We start from the raw sequence: 11920 nt of genomic DNA on the forward strand, positions 1-11920 counted from the left end.
TGTGTATCAACAACCAGAAGAAGAAAGACCTAGTGAAGTGAAAGTATCAACTCCACGATCACAACTAAGGAGGTCAACGGGAATACTGAAGCCAAATCCCAAATACGCCAACGCAGCCATAGTAGAAGAAGCAGTTGAAGCTGAGATGCGTAAAGAAGCATCACTGAACTCTGAGTGGCATAAAGCTAGGAGAAGAGGTCGATGCGTTAAAGAAATATCAAACTTGGGATCCAGTGGCAAGGCCAAGAGATGTGAAACCCATATCAAGCAAATGGGTGTTCAAGATAAAGCATTGTCAACCTAAAGTAGAGAGAAGAATGAGATGGTGTTGAGGGGGAGTGTTGAAGAAATCAACCTCATCTCATTGAAAGATCTACACAAATCTAGAATAAAAAATTCTAGAACATTCACTAAAGTTGGTTAGCTAGATTATCCAAGTTAAAGTAGTCCTTTGTAGAAAGGACTAGAAGGTTGTTTCTTAAGTTGGTGGAAGAGTGTAGAAGAATGGTGAGGTTTCCACCAACATGCAAGATTAGTGTTAGATAATTCTAACTTAGGAAGTTAGTGGAATTATCTAGATATATCTAGCATGATGTTTACATGGTTCTCCAAGGTTTCATCCATGCCTATAAAAGGAGAAAGAGTGAGTGGTCTAGAGTGTGTCTCTAGAAAGAGTGAGTGTCATAGCTTCTAAAGAGTGTCCTTGAGAGTTTGTGTGTGTAATACAAGTAATTTGTTTACTTGTGTTGTCTCTCCAACACTTGTGTTAGAGTTGTGTACTCTAATTTTCCCAACAGTAGGTAGAAGATTGGAATAGAGACCAAAAAAAACCACACATAAAATGAACGCAGAGGATTTAATCACATGCGTAGAGAAAGAGTAGGGCTAGCTGTGACTATTTGTTTTGGTAGTGTATAGTGTATAGCAGCTGATGAAATAGACAGCTCATATCAGTGAACTTAAGTCCCTCGTGATTCCTTGAATACCACACAACTACGAACACAAGACTTATCTGCATATATATCAGGTCAGAAATTAATGGGGAAGTGTATATATATATTCTCGCGCATAGGATTGATGGATTACAAGTTTACAACAAACACCATGTAGAGCAAAAGAATGTAAATTTACAGAAAACTAGATTAAGATCCTTTCACAAGATTCAATTTTCAAAAAAACCAAGTGTAAGATCTAATATTTAATTTTGATCCCTTGACTTTATATTCAACTCGGCAACCTTCCATATAGGAGTTGAAGAGTCAATTAATTAAAAGAATTATTTTTAATTGTTCCTAAATCGCCCTTTTCCTATTATTTAGCTAATAATATTGATTATTAGACCTTTGAGCTTTCATGCTTATTTTGAAATGAATAAAAAAAGATATTTTTACTAAATATCTATACGAGTTGCACAATCATGTCTCATTTATGAAGAGCAACATGTCCAACTCACATACACATTTCTCCTTTAAATTATCTCTTATCTCTCTCAATTGTATATTATCATGATTCGTATGTTTCTTGCATTATGGAACAACTAAGGTTTACAAATCTACTTTTTACTTATGAATTGTGTTTATTCGTGTATACCTATGGATTGTGTTTATTCATGTATGATAATTTTTTGTCTATGGAGATTGACAAGTACGTATTTTTAAATCTATGATTTGTGTACTTATATGAAGATACATGGAGTAAAGTTTGCATACCAAAATTACATACCTATGTTTATGCCCTTATGCTTCCGTACATATGCCTATGCATTTATACTTCCGTATTTATGTTTATGCCCTTATACTACCGTACCTATGTCTATGCACTTATACTTCCGTACGTATGGTTATGCACTTATACTTCCGTACCTATGGTTATGCACTTATCCTTCTGTACCTATGCTTATGCACTCATACTTCCGTACCCATGTATAGCACTTTGTTAATGTACTTATAATTTTAATGGGTGTTCTTCTTTTTTCTTATGGAGATGAGAATTGTGTTAGTGATGATGTTTTGCTTTTCTTTTGTAATGTATTTTTGTCATTTCTATTCATAATTAATCAATATAAAAAATTTCATTTATTTTCTTGTACCTATTGGTACTTTCCAAAAATGTTAAAATGTTAGAATTTTGATTTAGGTGTATTAATAGGTGATTTGAGTGTGAAAGTCAATTTCCAATTTTTAGTCTTAATTATGAATTGAATAGGAAAATGTGGATGGCAAGTTTGTAAATAGTACATGTGATAAGAGGCAATTAAATATGACATGGCGTTAAGATTTAAAAATAGGGACTTAAATTGGATGGAGAAAAACCAAGCAGGTTATAATCTAAAAGTAATCTTATTTAGGTCCTAAAATCTAAGAGCCCCGTAAATTTATTTGCGCAAAATATATTGATCGAGTGTTAGAACATGTCTATTAAGTTAGTAGTTGGCAATGCTCACAGTTTGTAATGAAGAGTAGGTCATCTGGAGCTTCCATTATCAGTAAAAAACTCTATGTTCAAAATGATGTCAAAATCAATTTTCAGGTATGCATTAGGCCCACATACCGCCGAATTGATCAGTATAGGGTCATTTTCGGAAAATCCCGACATCGAGGTTACTTGTTCACACATACGTAATTAAGTCAGATTTTCAAAAAAGAGAAAATATCACCATAAGATTTTGAGATTTGATACGTTGAACTATGTATTATAACGGAAAACTTGCAATACAAACGTTGCAAATTACACAAAGTAAAAATAAGCGAGGAGAATACAAAAGCCCCCCAGCCCAATTAAATTTGATCAATAAAACGCCCTAATGAAGAGTAAGAAGAACCACCACCCACCAAGGCTTTCTTGCTCTTTTCACTCATTTCCTTCACTCTTTGCCGTACATCACTGTCAAGCTCCATCACTTGCCTTATCCCTCTTTCTATGTCTTCTGCGCTCACCACCACGTTGCTGTCCTTCCTATAATCCATCTTAATCTCCACTGCCAATCCCAACTCCACCACCAGGTGAAAGGCATTCACGTTTTGCTCCGCGTACATTGGCCATGCGGCAATCGGCACGCCATTCCATAAACTTTCCAACGTAGAATTCCACCCGCAATGTGATACAAACCCTCCGATTGCCGGATGGCCTAGGATGGCCGCTTGCGGGGCCCAACCAATCACCTTCCCAACCGTAGCCGTCCGATCAAGAAACCCTTCGGGCAAGATTGTCTTTAGATCCGCGTAGTCGCTTGGCATAGCTCTCTTGCCCTTTGGTGGGGGCCGGCGAAGGGACCACAAAAACCGATGTCCGCTGTGCTCTAGCGCGCACGCTATCTCTTTCACCTGGGCCTCATCGAAACTTCCCATGCTCCCAAAACACAGGAACACCACCGATAAAAGAGGCTGATCATCGAGCCACCTCAAGATATCTGAGCCCTTATCTTCATGACTACTTTTGAGGTTCAATAAGGGTCCCACTGGATACACGGGTGGGATTTTGACACCAGAATCAAGATAACGAAGAGCATGCGATTCCAGCTCCAAGAATGTATTTACCAAAATACCCTTGGTTTGTTTATACCTGCTGACACTGTTGAGGGTTGATTTGGCGCTCTCCTTGTCCAGAAACGAACCAGGCAAGACTGCGGCAGGGTAAGGGTTGATGAAACTCGGGACGGCCAACTCAGCGGTTGAGCTCGTCAACTCAGTTATATCTATGCCGCCCTCGTCACGAAGCGATTGAAAATGGGACAAAAGTGCGAGAGTCGAAGAGCTGGAGGTGAAGAACATGTAGGAGGGAACCTCAAATTCGTTGGCCACGTCAATTAGGCTTGCGGAAAACATGTCGAGCACGAACCCGGCAAGCCGAGGCTTCGACGTCGACTCAGACTGATCTGACTCGGGGAGTAAGTTGATAACGGCGTCTCTGACGTGAGATTTGTGATTTTCGACGAACATTCTGAAGAAGGACCCGGGATTGGGGACAGTGTCTTGTTTGTCCGGTTGGGCTTCGGGGAGGTTGACGAAGTTGATGCGGTGAGAGATTGAAGAATCAGTGTTGGTGAATGGTTGGTCGTAGGGAAGCTTCATGACGAGGACTGTGATAAACAGTTGGTCGTCCCGAGCAACGAGTTGCCTTGCCATCTCGACCGTTGATACGATGTGGCCGATGCCTGGGGCGGGAACGAACACTAGTTGTGCTGGTCTCTTCATCTTTTGAGAAATGGTAATGAAAAGCTGAGCTGTTTTATTTAGAAAAACTCTTTCATTTTATAGTAGAATGGTATGATGTCATGCTTTCGCTCATAGTTTCTGAATTTCCCACGAGTCAAGATCTTAATTACTTTTCATACTGAAAGGACTTGTCAAATTTGATTTTGGTTCCACCACTAGGCGTAGTCCTGTACGCAATTGTTTTGCCATTATGTATAAGAAGGTCGAAGAGTAAGAATTGAAAACGTATGCCTATGGATAAGTACCACCAATTAAGTTTCACTTCTTATTTTGGTACTTACGTTTCATATTGCCTTGAGTAGAAAGTCGAAGAATTCAAAACCGACATGGTTGACACTCGGTCAAGATTTCAGTTCCGAAGCACACCATGTTCTATACAGTGGTAATCATTTTTTTTTTTTTTTTCTTCTCAAAAGCAACGAAAGATTCATCATCGAATGAGAATCTTGTTGACAATTGGAATGCTGGGGGCTGGGGTTTGTTCACAATTGGAATAGTAGTATAGTCGTGTCAGATCAAGGAAAACCTGCTCCAATACCAAGACATCTAAACCAGGAAGTGGCCACTATACTAATCACAAAACGAAATTTTTTCAACTTAGTTACTTACATAATCCGTCATATGTTGAATTTCATCACAAAAGATTTGTTGCAAGAAATGAAGTCATTCAATTTGCGTAATTTAATACGTAGAGTTTCTAATGTGGAATTGCATTCTTCAACAAGATTTCATTCACGGAAAGCCAATAAAATCAGTCCAATTGTGAGTGTAAAATAATAGTTACGAGTAAACTATGTCTAGTGTTGAAACTCACAATTGTAACCCAAAAAGCAAATATAGTTCATTCATGAAGGAAGAAAACTGTGAAATCGGTAAATCATTTTCATTAGTTGTAAGTAACGGTTCACGTAAAAGAATTTGTTAACTAAATCTGCAAAGCAGGCTAATTACTTGGAAGAGGCATATGGCAACATCTTCAAAGTAGAATGTGAAATCCCGTTCCCAGATGTCACTAATTAATCTTACATATACACAAAATTACTTTATTTTCGTTAACTTTAGAGTTTTAGTTACTTAGCTATAAAGTTTGAATTTTCTTAAATAGTTATTTAAAATCTGTAGACCTTTCAAGATCACCCTTAATATTTTCGAATAAAGCTCGATTCCACTAGCGCGTAGATAAAATCCATTCACAAAATAGAGCTATAACTAAGAAATTACAAGCAACATAAGTACAGTCCAAATAGTAATTTTAGACTTAACTAGAAATTGCTGCCCGCGCATTGCTGCGGAATTAGGAATTGTATGAAAGATTGAGAAGCTGATTCTAAATCATCAAGTTTCCAACTGCGATGCATGACAATCAATTGAAACAATTGAAACGTTTTCTCTAAATTATTAAATAGCATTTAGCACAAACTGACTTGCAAATTCAAATGCAAGAATGCAAATGAAGATAAATTGTCAAATTCCATACATGTCAAACTTCATTTAGGAAATTGAAAACCATAAAAATAAATTGATAAACCCACAAAGATAGTTCACAATTATAAATGTTGAATGCTGATAAAATATATAATACAATGATCTCGGTTTCTCTCATAATTATAGAATGTTGAATGCAAACAACATACCCAAATTACCAATCAAACCAATCAAAATTTCCACTCCTTGGTTAATATCAGAGAATGCCAAATCCAAATCTACGAACCCCACACTGTCAACTGATTCCTTACCAAAATTATGGCAAGTATTGTTATACAATTCCAATAATGTTGTTCGAGTACTCCTTGAACATGCATCATTTGGTATATCCATCCCTCCCTCCCTCTCTCTCTCTCTCTCTCTCTCTCTCTCTCTCTCTCTCTAAAAGTCATTGTTAACAGTAATTATATGATAACAGGCTAAAAGAACTGTCAACTACGTTATCAAGGAAAAACAAATGTCAATGAGAAATGAAGATAAAGAACCTTTACTGGTGTGCTCGAGAAATTGAGAATCGTTATCTGCAAACGGCCTCCAATCGGATCACCTCTAAAATTCTAAGGTGCTACAGCTACTTTAAGAATAGCTTATGTCCAATACAACCCTGCAAGAATAGTCATTCTTCAATATTTAAGCAGGATTTGAAACAGGGCATTAAGATAAGGTTACAAATATAGTAAGCTCCCAATTGAGTATTTAAATGGAAGAGATATGTGAAGGCAGTAAAAGAACCCAAAAATATCAATGTTTCAAACGAATATCTGTCACAAAATTATTGCACTCGAACTACCCTAATAACATGTCATGGGCATACTCCCATGCTTATCTGAAAAGATATCGTTGGTTACCGTTGACAATATATGGCATTCTCTTAAATTGAAAGCGTAAACAATGAAGAATGCACATGAACAACACACAATTTCTTTGGAAAACAGTTTTACAATGCAGTAGTTTTGAATTGGAAATTCAAAATGAACTTAGTTCAATATACAAAATTCAATAATTTAATCAAATCAAGACAAATGAGCAAAATTGTCTTATATTAAACACATAGTTGGAGCTTGGAACGCATAAAATGAAAAAGAAAATTAGACCTTGCTTTCCCCAACTAATTTTCAAATGTATCTGTGTTAATTTGAAACCAATATTTCCAATTAGAAAGTGTAGAGTCGTTGATATGTAAATTGTTTAACCTTGAGGCTTGCGATAACCACAAATGTTGGCGGGACTAATTGTTGCAACACAATGGAACTGAAGTTCTTTGCAACATCAATCCATAGTGTAACTTTTTTTTTTTTTTTTTTCTTTCTCTTGAATCAATAGACATAAACAAAAAAAAGTTAGTAAGAAGTATTGTATTTACAACAGTTGGAGATGATTTGTCAACATGCTTTTACCTAATATTTTGAATGTAGATTTACACTTGTTTTCAAGCCTTCTAATCAGCCACTTTTTGTTCTAACTCTTGTATTGCATTAATGTGTCCAAGAACATCTTGTAATCTCAAAGAAGCTTATGATAATTAATATAATAAAACCTAAACAAAATACCAAATTCAACTCCAATATAACGAAAAACTAAATTAACTTGTGGTGAATTGATGGCTTACTTTTTACAGCAATTCTGTAATTACAAATTCTTCTGTTAAATTACGGTGACTGGGAGATGTTGAAGCTGCATAAGCTATTTGAATTATGCCTACTATAATCAACCAGGGAAGAATCCTTTGTAACCAAATAGAGGTATTGGAGGACTGATACGCAAGAAAGCTGATATGCATTCTATAAACAACATAACTCTACCAAGTTCACAATTCTCTTAAATTCCACTAAAAAAATCTACCAAACGGAAAATTCACTTGGAATTTACTGTTAAGCCAAACTACCAAGAAATTGGAACTTATTTTGTAAAATAATTAACCTTTTCAAGTTGAAGCAGCTCCAATCTTGGGGTTGGCGACCTCAAGCATTGTGGCAACTCCTTTGTTCTCATCATCCAAAATTGCTCCTTTTATATAGAGTATCCATCAATGCATTGCTGCTCAACACCCAAATCATCAAATGCGAGAAAAAGCATATTCTAAGGTTTAAATGGAATTCCACAAATTCCCCAAATGGGCAACTCTAGAATTGTAAAGAAATTGTCTTTATCAAATCTTCAATTAATTATAGCAAAACCCAAAACTCAAAAAGTTTTAATCAGCTTACATGACCACTCATCAGCAAGCTCAGAGCAACAAAACCCAACAAACCCAAAATATTCGAATAAATCCCACACAAAAAAAATCTACTTAAAAAAACCTACAAACAACAAATAACTCACTACTTTTTCATACGAATTCGAACAGAGGTATAGAACATACCAATTTGAAGCAAGAAATCTCAGTGAAAATCCTCGAGGAAGCCACATTGATCTCAAGAAGCAGAGAAAATTAGGGATTTTTTTTTTCTGACTCCAAATCATCCTTAAGACGGCGTTATTCCGTCGAAAAAGAAGGAAAAAAAAAAACCAAATTAGGGATTTTTTTCAGTGAAGAAAAAGAGAAAATTAAAAGAAGAGAAAAGATCGTTAGGCTTTTATTTCAACTTTGGGGTTTCCAATTTTCGATCTCTCTAGGCAAAGGAACAGAGATAAAGCAACAACAGTAGATTGAGTAAGGGGAAGAGCGGCGGTGGTACTTGCAAAGCTCGAATGTTCGTGCATGCAATTAGAATAATTATTTATCATATGTTTTGATGAGGATTATGTATAATTACCTGTTACCCCAGCGAGGGTGAAGCTCAAGAACCAGAACCTGTTCTTCAAAGGTGATGTTGGCACGACGAACATCGGGGAGGAGATAACTGAGCCACCGTAATCTGCAGCTCTTTTCTTTTCAGACCTGGGTTTGGTTGCAAAATTGAAAACACATGGTCAACTCGTTAGGCAATAATTGGTAAAAGTAAGAGGGATATGAGGAAATATAGAGATAAAAAAATACCCAAGAGAAGGAGCGGAGGAGAAGGAATGAGGGAGGAGCCTGGACGGGGAGAAGTTGTCCAACGGAGGAGAAGGGAGGAGATGCCTCGAACGGAGGAGGATGTTGCGGTTCGCAGTTCTGAGAGAGTGAACCGGAGAGGTTGATCGGGAAATCAACGGAAAAGCTTCGTTCTTGAAACAAATGGAAAGGCCAAGCTTTTCCATTCCCACGATGACCAACACGTGTACAGAAGGGGTAAATTAGTAAATGAACTGTACAACGGAAGGAAAAAGGCTGCATATGCCTCACAATTGAAGGGCAAAACCGTCATTCCACTGGTCATCCACAGTACTCAACCCCTACGGGTTTTAGTATACATGATATAAATAGCAGGTCCAAAATTGTGGAAAATGATGTGGACAGCTGACCCGGGCGCGACCCGTTTACCCCTGCGCGAACCGACTTCAAACCCGTTTCCTGCAGCTTTTTCCGACGCCTACTCGAGGGTTTTTCCGGCGAATCGAAGCCACCCACCGCCAGAAAACAACTCAGCGTCACCCCGACTTTCATTTCCACCCAAATTCGACTGGGTTCGTTCGCGGTTTCACTACGAACGAACATGGTCGTCTTCCCCGAGCTGAAGACGGCGATCTGGTCGTTCCTGACACTTTCTGACGTCATCCACCACCACCACCTGACTCACGTCGACCCCAGAAACAAAATCCTAACTTCCATTTGGGTATTGGTGCAGCGAGCTTCTGGCCACAAAAAAACCAATAGAGATGAAGAAGGAAAGTCACCAGAATTTATTACAAGTTGTGAGTAGAAGACTGTAATAGAGACCACAAAAAAACCACACACAAAATGAACGCAGAGGATTTAATCACATGCGTAGAGAAAGAGTGGGGCAAGCTGTGACTATTTGTTTTGGCAGTGTATAGTGTATAGCAGCTGATGAAATAGACAGCTCACATCAGTGAACTTAAGTCCCTCGTGATTCCTTGAACACCACACAACTACGAACACAAGACTTATCTGCATATATATGAGGTCAGAAATGGAGAAGTGTACATATATTCTCGCGCATAGGATCGATGGATTACAAGTTGACAACAAACACCGTGTAAAGCAGAAGAATGTACATTTGTCTGCCCAAAATAAATTGATCGAGTGTTAGAACATGTCTATTAAGTTAGTAGGTTGCAATGCTCACAGTTTGTAATGAAGAGTTGGTCATCTGGAGCTTCCATTATCAGTAAAAAAACTCTAAGTTGAAAATGACGTCAAAATCAATTTTTAGGCATGCATTAGGCGCACATACCAGCTGAATTCATCAGTACAGGGCCATTTTCTGAAAATCTCGACATCGAGGAACTATGTATTATAATGGAAAACTTACAATACAAACCTTGCAAATTACACAGCGTGAAAATAAGCGAGGAGAATATAAAACCCCCCAACCCAATTAAATTTGATCAATAAAACGCCTTAGTGAAGAGTAAGAAGAACCACCATCCACCAAGGCTTTCTTGCTCTTTTCACTCATTTCCTTCACTCTTTTCCTTACATCACTGTCAAGCTCCATCACTTGCCTTATCCCTCTTTCTATGTCTTCTGCGCTCACCACCACGTCGCTGTCCTTCCTATAATCCATCTTAATCTCCACTGCCAATCCCAACTCCACCACCAGTTGAAAGGCATTCAAGTTTTGCTCCGCGTACATTGGCCATGCGGCAATCGGCACGCCATTCCATATACTTTCCAACGTAGAATTCCACCCGCAATGTGATACAAACCCTCCGATTGCCGGATGGCCTAGGATGGCCGCTTGCGGGGCCCAACCAATCACCTTCCCAACCGTAGCCGTGCGATCAAGAAACCCTTCGGGCAAGACTGTCTCTAGATCCGTGTAGTCGCTTGGTATAGCTCTCTTGCCCTTAGGTGGGGGCTGGCGTAGGGACCACAAAAACCGATGTCCGCTGTGCTCTAGCGCGCATGCTATCTCTTTCACCTGGGCCTCACCGAAACTTCCCATGCTCCCAAAACACAGGAACACCACCGATAAAGGAGGCTGATCATCAAGCCACCTCAAGATATCTGAGCCCTTATCTTCATGACTACTTTGGAGGTTCAATAAGGGTCCCACTGGATACACGGGTGGGATTTTAACACCAGAATCAAGATAACGAAGAGCATGCGATTCCAGCTCCAAGAATGTATTTACCAAAATACCCTTGGTTTGTTTGAACCTGCTGACATTGTTGAGGTTTGATTTGGTGCTCTCCTTGTCCAGAAACGAACCAGGCAAGACTGCGGCAGGGTAAGGATTGATGAAACTCGGGACGGCCAACTCAGCGGTTGAGCTCGTCAACTCAGTTATATCTATGCCGCCCTCGTCACGAAGCGATTGAAAATGGGACAAAAATGCGAGAGTCGACGAGTTGGAGGTGAAGAACATGTAGGAGGGAACCTCAAATTCGTTGGCCACGTCAATTAGGCTTGCGGAAAACATGTCGAGCACGAACCCGGCAAGCCGAGGCTTCGACGTCGACTCAGACTGATCTGACTCGGGGAGTAAGTTGATAACGGCGTCTCTGACGTGAGTTTTGTGATTTTCGACGAACATTCTGAAGAAGGACCCGGGATTGGGGACAATGTCTTGTTTGTCCAGTTGGGCTTCGGGGAGGTTGACGAAGTTGATGCGGTGAGAGATTGAAGAATCATTGTTGGTGAATGGTTGGTCGTAGGGAAGCTTCATGACGAGGACTGTGATAAACAGTTGGTCGTCCCGAGCAACGAGTTGCTTTGCCATCTCGACCGTTGATACGATGTGGCCGATGCCTGGGGCGGGAACAAACACTAGTTGTGCTGGTCTCTTCATCTTTTGAGAAATGGCAATGAAAAGCTGAGCTGTTTTATTTAGAAAAACTCCTTCATTTTATAGTAGAATGGTATGATGTCATGCCTTCGCTCATAGTTTCTGAATTTCCTACGAGACAAGATCTTAATTACTTTTCATACCTGAAGGACTTGGTCATCAATAGCTAGAAGATAAAACAAAAGGTTGTCAAATTTGATTTTTGTTCCACCACTAGTCCTAGTTCTGTACGCAATTGTTTTGCCATGAGTAGAAAGTTGAAGAATTGAAACCGACATGGTTCATACTGGGTCAAGATTTTAGTTACTAAGCACACCATGTTCTATGCAGTGGTAATCTTTTCTTCTTTTTTTCTCCAAAGCATCGAAAGATTCATCATCGAAT

General features: G+C 39.0%; 3 protein-coding genes across 4 annotated transcripts; all 3 read right to left on the minus strand.

The window, feature by feature from the left end:
- Positions 1 to 2652: 2652 nt before the first annotated feature.
- LOC125474515 (UDP-glycosyltransferase 71A16-like) lies at positions 2653 to 4232 on the minus strand. The gene has a single exon (XM_048578357.1). It carries the CDS (start codon positions 4191 to 4193, stop codon positions 2778 to 2780), a length of 1416 nt encoding a protein of 471 aa, XP_048434314.1. The 5' UTR covers positions 4194 to 4232; the 3' UTR covers positions 2653 to 2777.
- On the minus strand, positions 2653 to 11580 carry LOC125474514 (UDP-glycosyltransferase 71A16). The gene is made up of 2 exons (XM_048578356.1): positions 10037 to 11580; positions 2653 to 2689 (listed from the first exon to the last, which is right to left on the minus strand). Exon 1 carries the CDS (start codon positions 11537 to 11539, stop codon positions 10124 to 10126), a length of 1416 nt encoding a protein of 471 aa, XP_048434313.1. The 5' UTR covers positions 11540 to 11580; the 3' UTR covers positions 2653 to 2689; positions 10037 to 10123.
- LOC108868420 lies at positions 5714 to 10123 on the minus strand. Of its 2 annotated transcripts, none has more exons than XM_048578358.1 (3): positions 8680 to 10123; positions 8456 to 8580; positions 5714 to 6303 (listed from the first exon to the last, which is right to left on the minus strand). In XM_048578358.1, exons 1-3 carry the CDS (start codon positions 8880 to 8882, stop codon positions 6287 to 6289), a joined length of 345 nt encoding a protein of 114 aa, XP_048434315.1. In that variant the 5' UTR covers positions 8883 to 10123; the 3' UTR covers positions 5714 to 6286. The 2 variants fall into 2 exon arrangements, with proteins under 2 accessions (XP_048434315.1, XP_048434316.1); XM_048578359.1 differs by lacking the exon at positions 5714 to 6303 and adding an exon at positions 7265 to 7736.
- Positions 11581 to 11920: the final 340 nt, after the last annotated feature.

This window comes from the organism of the source record quoted next, unplaced genomic scaffold, assembly GCF_019419815.1.
Source record: "Pyrus x bretschneideri cultivar Hongxiangsu unplaced genomic scaffold, Pyrus_bretschneideri_v1 Contig12, whole genome shotgun sequence".
NCBI lineage: Eukaryota > Viridiplantae > Streptophyta > Magnoliopsida > Rosales > Rosaceae > Pyrus > Pyrus x bretschneideri.

What these genes read in the sequence shown, in the direction of transcription:
- LOC125474514 (XM_048578356.1), bottom strand. Translation starts at nt 11,539, where the DNA reads ATGAAGAGACCAGCACAACTAGTGTTTGTTCCCGCCCCAGGCATCGGC.
- LOC108868420 (XM_048578358.1), bottom strand. Translation starts at nt 8,882, where the DNA reads ATGGAAAAGCTTGGCCTTTCCATTTGTTTCAAGAACGAAGCTTTTCCG. An exon ending in TCCTCCGCTCCTTCTCTTGG is followed by an intron (nt 8,581 to 8,679) that starts GTATTTTTTTAT and finishes AACCAAACCCAG; the next exon opens with GTCTGAAAAGAAAAGAGCTG.
- LOC125474515 (XM_048578357.1), bottom strand. Translation starts at nt 4,193, where the DNA reads ATGAAGAGACCAGCACAACTAGTGTTCGTTCCCGCCCCAGGCATCGGC.